Below are 21,247 nucleotides of genomic sequence, written 5' to 3'. Positions count from 1 at the left end.
TATAAAACTATTTTTTATTGTCGATAGTATAAAATGATTTTCTATAAAAAAGGGAGCTTATCTAAAAAATAATTGTTTCAAGCCTTCTGGAATGTTAAGGTTCCTAAATTGACCAAATTAATTATTGCTACAGAGTATTGTGATGCTGGTTCCCACATCACCGTTAGTAATTATAATACCGGTTCCAATAACTGGTTTTCACCCCTAATAAGGATAGCATAGCACGGCCAGTAACCGGGCCGGTTAGGGCCAGCCCACACTAGCGTCACCCGAGTGTCGGCGTCTAGTCATCTCTACGACTACAACTCAAAAGACGCTAGTGTGGGCAGGCCGGTGGCCCTAAATCCAATCATTAAGCATGATTATTGGTATTATTGTATTAAACAATACCATACCTCCCTGTGTTAACTCTTCTGATTGGACTAAGGCGTAAACATGATACTACCATTCTATTTGGCCTCCAAAATTCATTTGGAATGAGGCAGAAAATAAGTACTTACAAGGTGCCTCCTTTCAGCGTATGAAATATGGTTCTTAAAGGTGTAATATGACAGGGCGACGCGTGGAAGCCTGATGAAAACTACATACAAAGATTTCATTTTTGTACACGCGTGTGACCCTTCCACAGACTACATGACACCACATGAAGCGTTAACGTAGAGCGTAAGGTCAACCACACATAAGTGCAATTTTTCTTTTATGTTAAAAACAGCCCATATTTCAGTTCATCTCAAGAACTCAATTTTTGTAGATATAGTCTGACAAACCAGTTGGGTCAATAAAGGTTCAATCTCCCTTACAATTTGAATTGTGCACCTTTTTCTTATTGGTTTGCCAGACTATATTTTAAATGTAATGAGTACAGGTCATAAACGAACTGAAATAAGCGGTCGCGTTAACTAATTTAATACTGAAGCACCTAAGGGCTACTTGCACCATTCACTAACCCGGGGTTAACTAGTTAAACCTGGAGTTACCGTGGTTACCAGTACAATTTGACACTGGGTTAACGTTTTAACCGGTTAACGCCGGGTTAGTGGGCCGGTGCAAGTGATGCTAAGTGTGGTAGCGGCTGTTGTCGGAACTGCTGTCTCTGTAGACCCTTTTTTAACCCTTTGACCGAAGAGGTTAACTGCCCAAGCCACCTGAGCAATATATCAATCTTCGTGCAATCCGAAAAGGTTGACGATGACGCGCTAATTAGGGCTCATTTAGGGTCGGTTGCACCAAACTGTTCGTATCGTTAAAGAGTTCGCTAAATTTTTATGTATAGAAAGTTTCATAGTAAAGTCCCGGAGCGCGCCGGCTGACGTTGATCAGTCTGTCAATTGTGGTTGGTGCAACTGGCCCTTAGACGGCGCGCGAACTCACATGCGATTTCAGTTACATTGAGGACTATTGAGGTTACATCCAATTCAGCCGACCGATCAAATACCGTAATGTAATGATACTCGCATGCGAGCTCTCGCACAGTCTAAGGGCCAGTTGCACCAACCACATTTGACAGACTGATCAACGTCAGCCGGCGCGCCCCGGCGCTTTACTATGAAGCATTCCATACATAAAAATTTAGCGAACTCTTTAACGATACGAACAGTTTGGTGCAACCGACCCTAAATCAGCCTTTAGCGTGGTTCAACCGGTATTTTCTGCTATCTATGAAGATGTAGGGTTCATATGCACTGTATCACTGCACTGCACTGCACTGCACTAGAGGTGTAGCACCTGGCCGTCGTCCTTGCTCGGCAGGGGGAAGGTTTCCGGCTCCTCGAGGGTCACGGCCGTCAGGTCGACTATCTCGTCCTGTTCGTCTTGGTCGAACCTGTAAACAAATAGGCAGTTAAAATTATATGCATAAGTTTCTTATTGGCGAAATACTCTGTTTTTATAAAATTTGTAGACGGGATCAGTTAAGTATTAAAATATAATTAATGTTTTAATGATAAAGAAAATAACGTGTAAAACATTTATTCAATTACAAATGTAAAACAAATGTAAAATGTAATTGTAAATGTGTAAAACATTGTTATGGCAGGTGTCCGACCTCTCTACAATAGCCCAGTCTCATTGTCCACCAAACTTCAATCCATAGACCGGTATACTGTTCACTTTTTCTACAATAGTCCCAATGTCTGCTGAGACCGGTTCATGGGTGTCTACTTTTGCGTCTGTGAACGGGTTCCAGCAGGCTTTTTACATGACATTAAAGCTTTTCAAGGGGCCTCTACGTGTTGGATCTACAGGGTGATTCATGAGACGTGAGCAGGACTAATCCTGCACACTCAGTAACTGATAATTGATCGATCTCCGTCGTATTTAGGTAAAATAACTACACTTTTTCCTATTTTTCAACTTTTTGGTGAGGGCAAATTTAATTCTCTACAATCATGGTCACCCTACAAGACCTAATTAATAAACATAAAACCTCTTTTACGAAGGAAATAAAATGTCAAACCTTAGTGAGATACGAATTTTCAAAAGTAACCAGAGCGTGATGACAGTGATGACATTGAATTTGACACAGATATCTGTAGTTTAGTATTCTAATTTTAGGGCGACCATGCATGTCGTAAATAAATTGAAAAATTTTTTTTCAACATTAGTAGAAAATTTACGTCAATCTCACTAATATTGATACGAAACAGTTGCTTATAATTTACAAAATGCGCAGTGTTAGTCCTGCTCACGTCTCCTGAATCACCCTGTATATTCACACGTAAACCTATCAAAAGACCGGGATTTATAGGCCCGTGAAATGCAAAGAAAATAAGTATTGTGAATTCCTCTCTGGTAGGAGTGGTACCTGTCCGATCTGTCCAAGTGTCTGAAATGAAGATGCTTCGCTGGATGTGCGGAGTAACGAGGCTCGATAAGATACGCAACGAGTACGTTCGCGGTAGCCTCGGGGTACGTGATACCGCCGAGAAGCTACAAGAGAGCCGACTGAGATGGTTTGGACACGTAAAAAGAAGACCTCCTCATTAGATCGGGAATGTTGCTATAGATCTGAACATTGTTGGGTCCAGAGGAAGAGGAAGACCGAAGATGGGCACACCATAGCAAAAGGCATGAGGGCCTGCGACGTTTCAGTAGACGACTCGTCCGATCGCGCAAAGTGGAGAGAAAAGACCAGAAAAGCAGATTCCACAATCAGATGGGTACAGAGTTAATAATGCTGAGGAGAGAGAGAGAGAGAAGGTATACCTGTCGTCGTCGGGCTCGGAGCTGGGCTGCGAGGCGGTGGCGGGTGGCGGTGGTCCCGCGCGCTGGTTGGCGGGCCGCACCGTGATGATCAGGTTGGACGAGTTGGCCACCATCATGTCTGTCACCTCCGTAATGAGTGGTAGGAGTGGTACCTGTCGTCGTCGGGCTCGGAGCTGGGCTGCGAGGCGGTGGCTGATGGTGGTGGTCCGGCGCGCTGGTTGGCGGGCCGCACCGTGATGATCAGGTTGGACGAGTTGGCCACCATCATGTCCGTCACCTGCGTAGTGAGTGGTAGGGGTGTTACCTGTCGTCGTCGGGCTCGGAGCTGGGCTGCGAGGCGGTGGCCGTTGGCGGTGGTCCCGCGCGCTGGTTGGCGGGCCGCACCGTGATGATCAGGTTGGACGAGTTGGCCACCATCATGTCCGTCACCTGCGTAGTGAGTGGTAGGGGTGTTACCTGTCGTCGTCGGGCTCGGAGCTGGGCTGCGAGGCGGTGGCCGGTGGTGGTGGTCCGGCGCGCTGGTTGGCGGGCCGCACCGTGATGATCAGGTTGGACGAGTTGGCCACCATCATGTCCGTCACCTGCGTAGTGAGTGGTAGGGGTGTTACCTGTCGTCGTCGGGCTCGGAGCTGGGCTGCGAGGCGGTGGCCGGTGGTGGTGGTCCGGCGCGCTGGTTGGCGGACCGCACCGTGATGATCAGGTTGGACGAGTTGGCCACCATCATGTCCGTCACCTGCGTAGTGAGTGGTAGGGGTGTTACCTGTCGTCGTCGGGCTCGGAGCTGGGCTGCGAGGCGGTGGCCGGTGGTGGTGGTCCGGCGCGCTGGTTGGCGGACCGCACCGTGATGATTAGGTTGGACGAGTTGGCCACCATCATGTCCGTCACCTGCGTAGTGCGTGGTAGGGGTGTTACCTGTCGTCGTCGGGCTCGGAGCTGGGCTGCGAGGCGGTGGCTGGTGGCGGTGGTCCGGCGCGCTGGTTGGCGGGCCGCACCGTGATGATCAGGTTGGACGAGTTGGCCACCATCATGTCCGTCACCTGCGTAGTGAGTGGTAGGGGTGTTACCTGTCGTCGTCGGGCTCGGAGCTGGGCTGCGAGGCGGTGGCCGGTGGTGGTGGTCCGGCGCGCTGGTTGGCGGACCGCACCGTGATGATTAGGTTGGACGAGTTGGCCACCATCATGTCCGTCACCTGCGTAGTGCGTGGTAGGGGTGTTACCTGTCGTCGTCGGGCTCGGAGCTGGGCTGCGAGGCGGTGGCTGGTGGCGGTGGTCCGGCGCGCTGGTTGGCGGGCCGCACCGTGATGATCAGGTTGGACGAGTTGGCCACCATCATGTCCGTCACCTGCGTCAAGTCATGACGATACATTTACATTTATTTCAATAAGGGTTTTCTGAAAGAGTCTGTTCGGGAAGAGAAGAGTCGTGGAATGTACCCACTCCATACATTCCACGATTCGTGACTGATTCTCTTTCCGCACAGACTCTAAGTTAGGTCTTGAAGAAACGTAATTAAATAAAAACGGTACCGTCAGTTAAATATATTCTAATTTTGAAAATAATCCTAATACACATTTCGGTAATATCAAATTTTATCCAGACGCTGTTTAAACACTACTAAAACAGGCTCCGAACTAAGACAAGATAAGATGGATAACAACTTTTAAAATTAGTTTTCCAAACCTGTATACGCAAACCCCACCTCTAGATCATCATCATCATCATCATCATTTCAGCCTATATACGTCCCACTGCTGAGCACAGGCCTCCTCTCATGCGCGAGAGGGCTTGAGCTATAGTCCCCACGCTAGCCCAATGCGGATTGGGGACTTCACATACACCTTTGAATTTCTTCGCAGATGTATGCAGGTTTCCTCACGATGTTTTCCTTCACCGAAAAGCTAGTGGTAAATATCAAATGATATTTCGTACATAAGTTCCGAAAATCTCATTGGTACGAGCCGGGATTTGAACGCGCGACCTCCGGATTGAAAGTCGGGCGTCATATCCACTCGGCCACCACTGCTGCTGCGGCTCCTCTAGATCAACGAGTTCCAAACTACAATAAGTCCAGAGACATCCGAACGGATATCAATTCTAATCTTTAAGATGTAGCTGGTATCAAATCCAATGGTGGCACATTGCATGTAGAACCAATGGCCATTTCAGGGCGGAAAAGTTCGTAGCGTGGGTAGACCCCCACAAGGTGAACTGATGACCTGGTAAAGGTCGCGGTAGTCCGCTGGAAGCGGGTGGCGCAAGACCGGTCATTGTGGCACTCTTTGGGGGAGGCCTATGTCCAGCAGTGGACGTCCTCTGGCTGATATGATGATGGTATCAAAATGAGCCGTCTACCGACCTGGTCGAGGGTCTTGTTGCACACGTCTATCCCGTTGACCTCGAGCACCTCGTCGTTGACGCCCAGCAGGCCGGTGGACTCGGCCAGCCCGCCGGGCACGAGCCGCGAGATGAACATGTCGCTGGTGTGACATGAGCCGTCTACCGACCTGGTCGAGGGTCTTGTTGCACACGTCTATCCCGTTGACCTCGAGCACCTCGTCGTTGACGCCCAGCAGGCCGGTGGACTCGGCCAGCCCGCCGGGCACGAGCCGCGAGATGAACATGTCGCTGGTGTGACATGAGCCGTCTACCGACCTGGTCGAGGGTCTTGTTGCACACGTCTATCCCGTTGACCTCGAGCACCTCGTCGTTGACGCCCAGCAGGCCGGTGGACTCGGCCAGCCCGCCGGGCACGAGCCGCGAGATGAACATGTCGCTGGTGTGACATGAGCCGTCTACCGACCTGGTCGAGGGTCTTGTTGCAGACGTCTATCCCGTTGACCTCGAGCACCTCGTCGTTGACGCCCAGCAGGCCGGTGGACTCGGCCAGCCCGCCGGGCACGAGCCGCGAGATGAACATGTCGCTGATGTGACATGAGCCGTCTACCGACCTGGTCGAGGGTCTTGTTGCAGACGTCTATCCCGTTGACCTCGAGCACCTCGTCGTTGACGCCCAGCAGGCCGGTGGACTCGGCCAGCCCGCCGGGCACGAGCCGCGAGATGAACATGTCGCTGGTGTGACATGAGCCGTATACCGACCTGGTCGAGGGTCTTGTTGCAGACGTCTATCCCGTTGACCTCGAGCACCTCGTCGTTGACGCCCAGCAGGCCGGTGGACTCGGCCAGCCCGCCGGGCACGAGCCGCGAGATGAACATGTCGCTGGTGTGACATGAGCCGTCTACCGACCTGGTCGAGGGTCTTGTTGCAGACGTCTATCCCGTTGACCTCGAGCACCTCGTCGTTGACGCCCAGCAGGCCGGTGGACTCGGCCAGCCCGCCGGGCACGAGCCGCGAGATGAACATGTCGCTGGTGTGACATGAGCCGTATACCGACCTGGTCGAGGGTCTTGTTGCAGACGTCTATCCCGTTGACCTCGAGCACCTCGTCGTTGACGCCCAGCAGGCCGGTGGACTCGGCCAGCCCGCCGGGCACGAGCCGCGAGATGAAGATGCCGGGTGCACGCTCCACGCCGCCCGGCGTCACGCGCACCGACGTGCCGTCCCTGCAACCAGACCACATGTTACATCTGTGACCTCCCCGGTCTATATTGTAGTGGGAACTAGCGAACCGCCCCGGCTTCGCACGGATTAGCAATTACACTTAAACCTTCCCCAAGAATCATTCTATCGATAGGTGAAAAGCGCATGAAAATCTGTTCAGTAGTTTTTGAGTTTATCGCGAACATACATACACAGACAGACGCGGCGGGGACTTTGTTTTAAAAGTTGTATTGCGTCTTTGGTGACAATATTTAATTATAAATTCTTAGCTGACAAATTTCGGTACGTAGGACTAAAGGAGCTGGAGTGAGTTGAATATTTTTGTAGTTTTCTTAAAGCGTAATGCAAAAGTCTTCTTAAAGCGTATGCAGCTGAGGCACAGAATAAATAATAGTACTAGGTACAGAAGACTCACTCTCTAACAAAACGCGTCTGTCACGATCAGCACAGATATGGCCGCTAGGTGGCGACAGCGCCACGCCCGGCTTATGGCTTTCCCCAAAATTGGGGTGGAACGGATGTACTTTTAGCTACCTGTAGCAAAGCGACGAAATCGCGGAGTGAGCCACGCCTGGCTGAGGTCACTTTTTCTTTTTATAATTCACAAACTTTATACATTCAGTTGTACACAAAAAAGTAATAAGCTACCTTATGAAGAACCCCAGCGGCCGATCCGAGCCGTGCTTGAGCAGTTTCACCCTCCGACACGTTTCCGGGACGATGTCCACGTCGATGATGGCCGACACCTGCAACATACACATAATTTTAATAATTAACACATTCATTTTAATAATTAACACATTCACTGCCCCCAACGCACATGTGCGTTCACTGTCATACAAGTTTGTTCCTAGGCCACGCCCCCTGGCAGTGAATGCCTTGAGAAGAACTTGGTTTCAGGTAGCAATAGATGGCGCTAGCAATCCATACACGTTGTCAAAAACTATTTTTTGTACGAATTGTACGTCAATCACTTATGTTTTGAGATCTTTCTAGTCAGCCTAAAGCCAGGCTTGTGTTTTTCCTCCGAGGAGCTCCTTTGGCTTTCCGACAGCATCATAATATCAGCTTTATATCATATTATTGCATTGAAATCGGCATTACATAAGTACACAATTTCACCCTAATAAAACAACGGGAATTGGTTCAAACATTTAGACAATACAGCATCTTATCTATAAGGCCTCGTTCATGTGAAAGTTTAAGGTGATACGTACCATTCTAAAGTCGTGGGGGTTGGAGATGGCCAGCCCCTTGTTCTTGGCGGGCGTTCCGCTCAAGATGGACGAGATGAAATTCCGGTGCCGCATCGTGCCGTACCCATTCAGCTCTTCGAGGCTGTCACCTGCAAGATACAACAATAACTACCAGCCCCGATGCAAATTATTTCGTCTAGTTCCACGCAACAATTTTGTTTATTTTAATAAATTTTAGACATGAACATAAAATGACCCAGTAATGGGAACCATAATAGCAATGTTTAATGTAGTTTATTTTGATCGTATAATAAAATTGCATGAGACTTTTTTTGCGGATAAAAGGACTTTTCAAAAACGTTGTCCAAATAATATTGTCATGTCCTACAGCACTGCTGCATGCATGGGCTCGAAACAAAATTGTCAGTACATTGGCAGAGCCCTATTGCTTTCCTTAGTAATAGCCCTTTTCACATATGTTGTAATCCTACCCGTCAATAAAAAAATAAAAACATGATTTTTTTCCTTTCAGTACAAACGGTATTTCTTGTATTTGGGTTTAGTTATTCCAGAGTATTATCATATAAAATTAAATTACATTAGTATAAGCATTAAATATTAGTAATTATTAAACAAAAACATTATTTTTGAACAAACGCGAGAACCTCAAAAAATGGTCTCACTAGACGAAAACATATACATCGGGGCTCGTATAGATTTACAAGCAACACGTTTGAATAACCAACTCGATCACGGTTTATAAGTAAAAAAAAACTTCGTTCTCTTTCAATGTCGGATAAAAATGTAGCCTAAACATCCGCGTCATAAATGATCGCTGCACCTCTTCACTTCGGTTCTGTAGTTTTGACGCTTAGGTGGTACACACAATACAAACATATCCACGTACATACACTAGCGACCTGTCCCGGCTTCGCACGGGTTAACAAATTGTACACCTAAACCTTCCTCAAGAATCACTATATAGGTGAGAACCGCATGAAAATCGGTTCAGTAGTTTTTGAGTTTATCGCGAACAAACATACAAACACACAAAAAGACAGACGCAGCGGGGGACTTTGTTTTATAAGGTAGTGGTAGTGATATGACTAAAATCACAACCTTTCTGGTAAAGAATTGAAAAATGTATATTTTCCCACGAAATTATAGTGCCATCTGGCGAGTGGAAACCCAAAAAACCATCGCTGGTGTTTCACAAATCCTTTATAGACAACATCAACTCATTCTTGTTTAGACATAAATGGGAACACAAAACTTCTTAATCTAAACGCATATACCTTGACCTAATTAATGAATAACCCTTTTGACATGTAAAGTTTGTAATCTTATGAATAAATGAATATGAATATACCGTCTCCGTTAAATTCCGTTGGTGAAAACATTACTACTTATTTGATACAGTTACACTACATAAAATCGATTTCGGTGAGCGTTCCGTACATTGAATGGACAATCAACAAAGACTTATCACACCCAAATGACGAATTCCTTCTATTGTATACCAACATCACGTTTATAGAACAGCTATTTAATCATACATATTGTTCTATTTGTTTCTTACACAATGCTTTAATCATTAAAACATGTTGACAGGTACCTTAGTTGGTAAACCTTAGTCATAGTTTGAAACATGTTGCATTCAATTTAAGTTTCCGAAAGGGGCAATTGACTAAGGCCCCATTTAGACGGCATGCGATTTTCATTCCATTGCGGTATTTGGTCGGAGGACTGAATTAATTGTACTCTGTAGTTAGCAATGTCAGGCGTGGCTCACTCCGCGATTTCGTCGCTTTGCTACAGGTAGCTAAAAGTACATCCGTTCGACCCCAATTTTGGGGTTTGCCATAAGCCGCGCGTGGCGCTGTCGCCACCTAGCGGCCATATCTGTGCTGATCGTGACAGACGCGTTTTGTTAGAGAGTGAGTCTTCTTTACCTAGTACTATTATTTATTCTGTGGCAATGTATCGAATACTGCACGAAAGTTCTCACGCTGTGTAAATGAGGCTTAATACGGAATAATGTGACTTGATACCTACTTAACAACTTAACGTTTTAATTCTTGGCTTTATTCTGCCCATTATGCCACTCATGCGAACGCGTTTAAGTGCTACTTTTCATGACACATAATGGAATGTAACTAACGAAACATGTCAAAATACGATGGGAAAAGAACTTCCGGTACACAACAATGGCTCTGTTGTCGACAGTTTGGTTACAAATGTAATCCTAACTCATTGAGCTTCGTGTCCAACAGTTATTATGCCTTGTAAAGACTGCAGTGTCTGCATTGTTAATATAGAGGTCGTAAATGTGCATAAGACTTCGCACCTTACTTCAATGAAATAAGGAAATAGTGAACCTTATTTAGAACTTCTGCATTTTTTATAACGAGGCCGAGGACTTCATAGCAGGCCAAGGTGTTGATCTATGCGCCAGGCCAAAATATCCTCAATTATTTTATTTACCGATTATCGAGGCAAAGATGTATAAGTATATTAGCTTAACGTCTGAGTGTCTGAGGGGACAACTGGGATTGAGGTTGTTATCCTTGGCACAGTCATAGGGAAATATAGTAAGCATTGTTCACTCCATACATCAGTTTTGGTACCAAAAGTACTATTATTTTCGCAGTCGACATCTAGCACCGAGTAGCAGAATTATCAGTACAGCTACTTGAATTCTCGAGTGTCGCGACTCACGAAAACTGTTATTGAACAACAATTTACGACTAATATTAAAAGCAGAAGGAGTTGTAAAATAGAGTTCCGGGTATATTAGCTGAAAATTGATGAGCATTAGACTTTTCGCTAGTCGCAACATCCATTGTCTAGTAGAGGCGGTCTTATCTCTAAGAAGAGTTCTTTTCCAAACAGCCATGTAATGTAATTAGGGCAAACCTAATACACACAAAAGCAGTTAAAACGAATCGTTGCGGTCAGAAGTGTCTATTATAAAGAGACCCGTTTTCAATGCCAAGTTTAAACAAGAATAGAATAGAATAAAACGTATTGCGGGTTTGTCTGTTATAGCGCTAGTGCGACATGGTACTAAAGCGATCACCCACACCATACCGAGTGTAGCTGTACGTGTACAGATGTGTAATTTAATTACGACTCGCATTGTACCCATGACCATGGCACGGGAGTAGGTGACTTGATACGTGGGTGCAAGCGAAGAGAGATATAACTGTTGATCTTTAGTAAAGGCCGGCGTAATGCGCAAGGCAAGAATCTTGTGAGACCCAAATGAATCCTACTAGTACTTAAGGATTCACAGGCACCTAGACTATTACCTAGCTAGGCTATCCTGACTTCCAATAAGAATAATTCCCCTAGGGCGTAAACCAATAGAACTAATGACTTATGAATTAGTTCCAAAGCAGGAAAACTTAAAGAAAGGTTGGAGAAAACTGAAGCTTTTGGTGATGAAGTGTATCGGCGTAAAATGAAAAAGAAAATCGCCTGTATCTAAATTGTTTATTTAATGCTCGCCGCCAGTGTAATGGGGTCCTTTCCGCAGGCCGAACTGTTAGACGGGGCATTTTTTGTTATGATTGGGTTAAGTTTTTATACTGTAAATATACTAGGTAGGCACTAATTTATTATTAATTTTTAATTCTAAGGTAATTTATAGTATTTTTTTATTAATTTCTATTGTTATCGAATGTTATTATTGTATGTTAAATAAAAGTACTTATGATCAATGCAGGTAGTTCAACAACGAATATCTGCACAACGATTATTTGCCTTAACGCTACAGCTTGTAACTTACTAACCGTCGTACTACCTACCAATACCAAACGATCACATGTCACTACTAAATGAGTATGGAGATATGCATTTATATGACCACGGCAGCAAGTGTATTCAACCTGTGTTTATGCATCAGTGGATATGCATGCCTGACCATTATATAAGTAACTCTGAATTCTATAGGATTCTAAACAAATTATAGGCCAAAGTTCCCTGGTCTTTAAACGACCGACGTATGTGTGACCCTAAGCGGTATGCGGCCGTATACAGAGGAAGGTCATACAATATTGGTTTAGCTTGTTCTATTTTGCGCTACTAATTAAGTAGGTATAAGGATAGAGAAATAATTAAATCTAAATATTAGACCGAGTCTACAATTAGTTTTAATTAAAGCTGCCAAGACTGCTTTTCCCTTTTATGTATCACGTCTTCTTTGATTGTAATTAAGCTATTTAGGTTTCGTTTGTCTGTACTTCTCAGTTTCGTTATTTGATCAATTGATCATGAGTTGTAGCAAATTTGTATATTGATGATATACACGGTGTAACATGAGGAAACCGAATAATTTTAACCACGCATTTGTGAGGTCAAAAGAAGGAAAAAATGTAATATGAGTTTAGGTCAATTTCGCCAAAAAAAATTTTTTTTTGTTTTGTTTTTTTTCAATTTTTTGAGTGTATTCGTACGTAAAAAATAAATGTTATTGATAAACTTGTTACTTAAAATTGATTTTTACATTTTTTTTTCGTTAAACCTTCTTTTTGCAAAGTGTTACTTGTCACTTTTTGACATCTATCAATAAGGATATTTAGACTACGTCCCATAGCAGCAACATTACCATTAAAAAGCTTTTTACATTATGTAACAAGAAAAACTTGTTTATTTTTAAATTAACATTATCTCGGAAAATAGGCGTTTTTAAAAAAAAAATTATAGGACATTTTTGTCTCTAAATGTGATCAGAAATACGCTGTTAAAATTATTCGGTTTACTCATGTTACACCGTGTATATCAGTAATATTCAAGTATATTCACTGTACCTACTTGAGAACTGGGCTGATTAGAGTATGAGCATTATTTGATATAAACTAATTTCTTTAATTTAACTAGTTCGCACACCATCAGGTCTCCATTCACATATCCAGAGGAAAATTTAATCTTCAACAACAATAATAAACTGCACATAACAAGTCTGAAAATATTCCAAGACAAGCAAATATGAACTCTGTCTTCAGCATGATAAGAACTAAATTGAGATGGCTGTCATTAATTATACTTCTCGTATTATATGTTAATTAACTTCCTTTGCTGATGCAGGTTGCGTCTTAAGACGTGTAGTGGCGACATCAGATTTATTAAAATAGTAGTATCAATAATTAATAAACTCGTCAACTTTCGTGAGTGAGTGAGTAAAAAGGATATCTTTATTACTTGCTTCTAGCATTTGAGCCTGAGATGAGTAGAGTCTATACGGCGAATTCACTTTTAACTAATTTTCTCATTTAGAAAACAACGCTACTGAATTTTCATGATTTCAAATTACATAAGACGATTAACACTACATAATATGGAGTATATATTTAGATCACCAATCCGCATTAGGCTAGTGTGGGAACTACAGCCCAAGCCCTCTTGCGCATGAGAGGAAGCCTGTGCCCAGCAGTGGGACGTATATAGGCTGAAATTATTATATATTCAGGACTCACCCTTCCTCTGTATGATGACCCTGAGGAGCGGGCGCGCCGTGAGCAGCGCCCGAGCGAGGTTGTCATCGTTGTTGATGGGCAGAAGGTCTCCGTCCCGAGGGTCCGTGTACGAGATGAGGAATGTGACGTCATGCAGCCGGTGTAGCTTCTCGATCAGACCCTTGAAGTCCTCGTACTTGAGCTTCTCAGAGCGGTTGAGGGAAAATCGCCGGAATTCCGCATCAAACTGAATTAAAAAACAGTTAAGATAATATTTTATAACAAAATTGTGTAAAAAGTATCTATTTATCTATTAAGCCCTTTTATTCTGAGTTAGAGTATGTCTCTTCACTCAGTGTGCCGCTTGGCAAAGGCCTCCACCAGGTGTTTCCATTGGGGTCCGTCATGGGCCACTCTTCTCCTGTTCGGGCCCGCTGTGAGTATGATAACTCAAACTCACAGTAAAAAGTATAACATATTATAAATATAATGGTAGGTATCAACAATTTTGTCCATTTCGAGAGTACAATACAATCTTATAATACTAAATTTAATGTCTAAGAAACAGGTATTCAAATTAATTATATCATGGTGGATTCATCAGATATTTGGGTTTTTTATATGGTTATATCCTCCTGGGTCCCAGATGCACAAAAAAAAGTAAATAAAGGACAAGTATTGGGGACTTCACATACACCTTTGAATTTCTTTGCAGATGTATGCAGGTTTCCTCACGATGTTTTCCTGCACCGAAAAGCTAGTGGTAAATATCAAACAACATATTGTACATAAGTTCCGAAAAACTCATTGGGGGTCATCCATTAATTACGTCACACGAATTTCTAGGTTTTTTTACCCCTCCCCCCTCCTTGTCACACTTGGTCACATTTGGTAAACCCCTCCCCCCTAGTGTGACGTCACATTTTTTCTACGAAATCGCCAAATCGAATTAAGTAAGTAACTAAGTTTTATTAATATTTTATCAAAATATTTTTGACGATATACATATTAGTAATTTTATAACCCAAAACTGCTTAGGAAAGAAAATTAAACGAATAAAAACGATTATCGTTTTAAAAACTTGTTATTTAGATCAGGATCTCTAGAAGAGTGTCGTATGCATAATTGTTAGACCGCAGTTTGACTTCTGATCCTTGTAGTAGGGCTCCTAGGCTACAAGAAACCTGATATTGCCGGACTGAAAAGTGGTGCCGTTCCCCCTACCACCCCCTTGAAAATCCCCTATAAAATGTTCATAGTCTTGAGCGATTCTAATGGTTTTATTTTATTTTTAATAACTTATTTGTGTTAAAATAAGCTGCTATAACATATACCGTGATATATAGAATAGTTTGACGGAGCTGTTTTTGACGGCCGAGGCTTTGCGAGGTCGTCAAGTAATAAATTTTAGTAGCAGTCCAACGATGGACTAGTAAAATAATTTTCACACTACAGGGAAGTTAAACCTATATTGGAAATTGGCCCCAGGTCTATGCCCTCCGGTAGGGTGCCCAGAAAGCTGGCGGCGTTACCGAGCTGAACGGCAACGCCAATGCGTTGGGCGAGGTAAGCTCCAGCCTTCCGGGCACCCGTTGCGTCTATTAGGCGCCTGGCCAACTCTTTATAAACGCTGTGCGCGCCTTGACCTCACAGCCCAAGCGTCTCCACCCCAAACGGCTCAAACATGCAGCCGGTGCCTAGGGCTGCTATATTTGCGCCGCTTGAAATGCTCGGCCGCATCGGCAGCGGCGCATTGGCGCCAGCCCTGGAAGAGGTCCCTTGAAGATGGGACGGCGCGAGCGTATCCACGTACGTGAAAAATAAATTACATAATTACTTAGGTACTTAAAGTGAGTTTTAGCATCAAAATTATCGTGACAATTGACAGTGGTAATAATATTATTTATTACCACTTCATAAGTAGTGAGATTTCTCTCATAAATTGTGTTTATAATATTATCAGTAAAAAAAGAGCGCTCCACCTATTTTTGAATTTTTTATTATATTATAATAACCAGAGATGTGACTTATTTGAAATACTTGTATTTAAAATGCAAATACAAAATGCAAAATACCTATTTTGTATTTAAATACCTTTTGAAGAAAACTATTTTGTATTTTATTTGAAATAGTTTTTGGGACCTATTTTCTATTTTCAAAATACAAAATACTTTATAGTAGGTAGGTAATGTAGGTAGGAGTTACAATCTCTTCTGATGTTACAATCCTGGCAACTCTCTCATTCTTTTAACATGGAACTGTTGAATCTGTTTAGTAACGTCGCACATGACCACAAGCGTAGCGAGTGGTTGAAAAAGTGGAATCTTGAGTGTTGCGAGGGTTTCAAGGCACGAGAGGAGAACAAACTTTTTGCCCTGGTGAAACACAAACGAGACGTTTTCATCACACTAACGAGAGGCATTATAATAGCTATAAAACATTACAAATGAATGCTTTAAAAGTTGGCCGTTAAAAACCATCATCCATACGGATGTAGGTATGGATGAAGTAAGAAGTAAAGTTAATATGAGCAAACAACTAGAAATTTGCACTTTAGATAGAGGATTGATTTCAAAGAATATAGAGATTCTTTTCAACTCAAAATTCCGAGTAATACTTTTTAATTCAGACTAGGTATTCACTACTCAGAGTACCATTTATCGCAAAGTATTTGTATTTTAAAAAAGTATTTTGAAAATACCTATTTCGTATTTTGTATTTAAATACAAATTCAAAAACTATTTTGTATTTTGCATTTGAAATAGTATTATCAAGGAAGTATTTGTATTTTGTATTTAAATACTTTTTATAAAGTATTTTTCACATCTCTGATAATAACGTCGTATAAACAGTATTAGAACAGAAGAAATTATTTGAAAAACTTACAAAAACGTTAATCTGTATGGTCCTTATAATAATTTTGTTACCTGTATATTCAATAAAAACTAATATAGATTTAACTTCCCTGTAGTGTGCAAATTATTTTACTAGTCTATCTTTAAATGAACTGCTCCTAAAACTTATTACTTGACGACCTCGCTAAGACTCGGCCGTCAAAAACAGCTCCGTCAAACTATTCTATATATCACGGTATATGTTATAGCAGCTTATTTTAACACGAATAAGTTATTAAGAATAAATTAAAACCATTAGAACCTTTCAAGACTATGAACATTTTATAGGGGATTTTCAAGGGGGTGGTGGGGGGAACGGCACCACTTTTCAGCCCGGCAACATCAGGCTTCTTGTAGCCTAGGAGCCCTACTACAAGGATCAGAAGTCAAACTGCGGTCTAACAATTATGCATACGACACTCTTCTAGAGATCCCGATCTAATTTAAATGTACAGCGAATAAAATAATTTAAATAAATTTTCGGTTACTGATGAAGTTAAAGTGACGTCACAAAGTTTGTGTCTCCCCCCTCCCCCATGTCACAATATGTCACATTTTCTTGACCCCCTCCCTCCCCCTAAACGTGTGATGTAATTAATGGATGACCCCTTGGTACGAGCCAGGTTTTGAACCCGCGACCTCCAGATTGAAAGTCGGATGTCATATCCACTCGGCTACCACCGCTCTATGAAGCAAATACTCGAAATAATTGTTAGTTCTCAAATTCAAATACAAAATAGATAAGTACAGAAGTCAATCACATGTATGTACTTTACTTTTCATACCTACGCTCGGCGGTCGCTCTAGGGTTGCGATTGTTGCGAACTATGACTTATGCACAAAAACTATCGTGGTAGTGGCACTCGTATCTATCATATCGTATCTAGTATTTAGTTGTTTGATTTATTGTTGAGGATGAAACGGGAAGAATGGCAATATAAATTAATAATAACATTAATAACTCAAATAGGTATTTTAATTTTAATGTCATTGTTATATTACAAATTTGCCACAGAAAATATCTTGCGATGATTCCGAGGTTGGCGAAATACACGATTATTATATTTTTAAGTGTAATAAATTCGCATTCTCATGTACAATGTAATAAATTCGCATACGCATTCTCTCTGAAACCACTGGTAGCTTAAAAAACGACAATTCACCGTTTAATGTTGAATTTAAACAACCGTCCACTGTACAGTTATATTAACTTTTTGTTTTGTTTCTTCATTATTGCACAAAAAAGTTCACAGACGCGTGTCTCAAGTGGATGGCACTCGCGCTCGCACTGGTCCCAACTGGTCCGAGATATCGTGTCCGTGAGCAGTGTCTATGTGTGCGTTGCTCGAGCGCGCTTTGTATGTAGGTTGATTTCTGTACCTATCTGTTTTGTGACCAAGGCTCTCCATTCTGCACGATTTTCCGATTTCCTATTAATAGGTGCCTGTGTAGATCCCTGGCAGGCCTTTTTTTTACAGTGTCCACCCAGCGGGTTGGTGGATATCTACTACCCCGCCTTCCATCCACCATGCCAACCATAATGCGCTTTTCAAAGCACTTTGGATAAAACTACAATGCCAAATTACATTCTGACTGTCTCTTGTGCGATATCTCCAGTTTTAAAATACAATTTACATTTTCTTGTCTATAGCTAAGGATGCTGACTGCTATGCTAAAAGGTAGATCCATTACGGCGGAGCTGGGAGGAGTAACAAAGACAATTAGTCCAAGAAGAGGGTTCCCACAAGGGGGATGCCTGTCCCCCCTGATGTGGTGCCTACTTCTGGACTCAATGGTAAAAGAGCTCAACAGAGGAGGCATGTACATGCAGGCTTACTCTGATGATGGAGTGCTGCTAGTGAGAGGAATGGTTCTCACCGTGATAAGAGATATAATGATAAGAGGTCTCAGACAGGTACTGAGGTGGTGCAGAGAGAGGGGGTTGGATCTCAATCCATCGAAAACGAAACTAGTGCTATTCACTAATAGAAGAATAAAGGAGATGAAACCCATAAAGATACAAGGAATAGAACTAGACATGGTGGAGGAGTTGAAATATCTGGGCGTTACTTTAGACAGTAAACTCAGGTACAAAACTCACATCAAGGAGCAGACGGCTAAAGCTATAAGAACACTGTTCCAATGCAAAAGGGCAGTAGGAAAGAACTGAGGACTGAAGCCAGGAATGATCCACTGGATCTACAAGGCGATAATACTACCCAGGGTGCTATATGGAGCAGTGACATGGTGGCATAGAGCACATATTAAAGAAAACCAAAGAGAACTAACCAAAGTCCAGAGACTAGCGTGCCTCATGATGACGGGGGCTATGAGAACGACCCCGACACACGCAATGGAGGTAATGCTAGGCTTGAAACCACTCTGGATTGAGGTGGAGAAAAGAGCCACGGAACAGTGGTATAGAATGAAAGCATGCAAGGAATGGAGAGGAAGCAGCGTGGACAAGAGACACGCGCTGATACAAAGAGAGGCACTATCAAACCTTGAAATGTTGATGGCTAATAATGACCTTATAAAGAGGCAGGAGATTTTTGACAAGAAATATAGAATACACATAGGAGAAAGAGACAACTGGAAGGTGGAAGTCGGACACCCGACGACCATCTGCTTCACGGATGGCTCAAGAAGAAGCTCGACGAAACTAGCAGGAGCGGGCATAGTGATCCCCAAACTGGGAGAGAAGGTATCAGTACCACTGGGTAGATATGCTAGCGTGTTCCAAGCCGAGGTATGTGCTATAACACGCTGCGCAAGCATAATCAAAAAGAGCGCGAACCAAGAGGGAGCTGTTGTAATATATACAGACAGCCAGGCAGCACTAAAGGCACTAAAGAAAATATCAGTTACCTCCTCGCTCGTGAGAGAATGTCGAGAGGAGCTCAACTTGATAGGCAAGCAAAGAAGTGTCACGGTGGCATGGGTACCAGGACACCAGGGAGTAACGGGAAACGAGAAAGCAGACGAGCTGGCGAGGATAGGGGCGGAGACGGAATACATAGGTCCGGAACCGGCTCTGCCTATGTCAGCTGATGTCACGAAGGGAGTCATAGAGAAGGTAAAAGAGATGGTAGCACAGAGAGAATGGGTAGAAGAGACTGGATGCAGACAGTCGAAGATGATGATCAAAGGTATAGACCACAGGAGAACCAGGTATCTTTTGAAACTAGGTAAGAGCAGTCTGAGACTACTGACAGGTATCATTACAGGTCACAATACTCTCAACATACACCTTAAGATAATGGAAATTAGTAGAGACGCCTCCTGTCCACATTGTGGTAAGGAGGAGACCAGCTTACACTTACTAGCAGAATGTACTATGTACGCGGCACCGCGATATAATACATTCGGTAGAGACACACTAGAAGAAAGCGAACTAAAGGACGTCGAACTCAAAGATGTCCTTCTGTTCTGCAGGAAAACAAGAAGATTTGAGGAGAATAGTGTGGGAATGCCGCCGGGACAGTAACCTGCAGCTCCAACTCCAGGGAACCGGGCTGAATGAACGCGACAAGCGATCGACAGCCCGCCTGCTTCCGGCCGGGCGTCCCTACACTACATCTACTATCTACTAAGGATGCTGACAGTAGATAATTTTGACCACTTCATGTGCTTCATTAAAATCGTTAATCTTAGTTACTAGATTCTAGTATATAACTGGATCTAGCATGAGGGGTGGGGGGAAATGATCGAACGGGATAGTCTTATGTATCTTTCAGTTTGTACTTGTCAGTCTCACTTTTTTTTATTCCCCACCGTAAATTTAGTATGTATTATGGTGGGCAACAAATAAATTTGACCAATCATAGTGTCACATTGCATATGTTTTGTCCCTCATGGAGGCACATGTATACCACTTCTATAGGGTCCTACCTTCTATGATTAAAATGGTTACTTCTATCGCTGCTGTAGTGAGAAGTGCAGCAAATAAACATGTTTACAAGTAGATTATAAGTAGATAATGGCTTATCTTTTAAGCATTCAGCACTGTTATCAGGCACATTGCTTAATAGAGCACTAAATGCTAATTTCCTTCTGGTTTTCTGATGAGGTTAACCTGAATGACAGGCTATGTATAAGTTTTCTTACTTTACTTTTTATTTGTGTTGTTAATCATTTCTGCTACTGGTGACTTGAGCTATGTTTTATTTTCTTTAAATAAATGGTGTCCACAGATTATTGGTTTCATTACTTGGTATTTATTAAGGCTGTGTATATAGCCTGCATGATGTTCGAGTCTCTAAATTTGAATTAAGATCCAAGCCACAAAATCCACTTTTTAAGTGGTTTAAAATTCTACATTTACTTAGCAATTTTAAGAGCTGGGTATAAATAAATTATGTATTTATTATAAATACAAGCTTCATAACTATATAAAGTGCAATTATGCTGTTAAATACGACATATTATTAGGCTGTACGTGATTTTCATTCAACCGACACATAATTATACGATCTATCTCGATTCACCTTGGTAACCGCTGCCTACGAGCATTCCTCAACTCATCATCCACAAATGCTTAAGTAAATTAAACACTCGTTGCCCCAAGAACATAAACTAGGCCTCAAAGATAACGTGACTCACTTTATTCGTAAGAAATATTAGAAATTACTTACCTTAGTTTTGACTTCAACATTTTGACTGTCTATCCGTGCGGCGATTTTGTTCTTCGACATCACTATAGCATTAAATGCACTACTTATAAAAAACCATCAAAATATTTAGGCACTTCATTAGCAATATAACATTGTAAAATATAAAAGTTTTTATTAAATTAGACGATTATTGCTTTCAGAAAAAGGCTGTTATTCGACTCTCGCTCGCGTCGTAAGTTTGGTCAATTCTCATTTACAACATTTTTACTGCATTAGTAATCGCTTCATTTGCTACATTTCTATTGGTCGCTGTTGAAAACTAAGGA

General features: G+C 42.6%; 1 protein-coding gene across 1 annotated transcript; it reads right to left on the bottom strand.

Moving 5' to 3' along the window:
• Window positions 1-1,356: 1,356 nt before the first annotated feature.
• Window positions 1,357-21,180, bottom strand: LOC134674102 (partitioning defective protein 6). The gene is made up of 7 exons (XM_063532158.1): window positions 20,943-21,180; window positions 13,436-13,661; window positions 7,980-8,107; window positions 7,411-7,508; window positions 6,596-6,764; window positions 4,421-4,545; window positions 1,357-1,822 (listed from the first exon to the last, which is right to left on the bottom strand). The coding sequence occupies exons 1-7, from the start codon at window positions 21,000-21,002 to the stop codon at window positions 1,711-1,713; spliced, it is 918 nt and encodes a 305-aa protein (XP_063388228.1). The 5' UTR covers window positions 21,003-21,180; the 3' UTR covers window positions 1,357-1,710.
• Between the last annotated feature and the right edge of the window lie 67 nt (window positions 21,181-21,247).

The sequence above is a fragment of the Cydia fagiglandana genome, chromosome 19, assembly GCF_963556715.1.
Source record: "Cydia fagiglandana chromosome 19, ilCydFagi1.1, whole genome shotgun sequence".
Taxonomy (NCBI): domain Eukaryota; kingdom Metazoa; phylum Arthropoda; class Insecta; order Lepidoptera; family Tortricidae; genus Cydia; species Cydia fagiglandana.
Note: the sequence above shows the minus strand (reverse complement) of the source record. Positions and strands in the feature narration are given on the sequence as shown.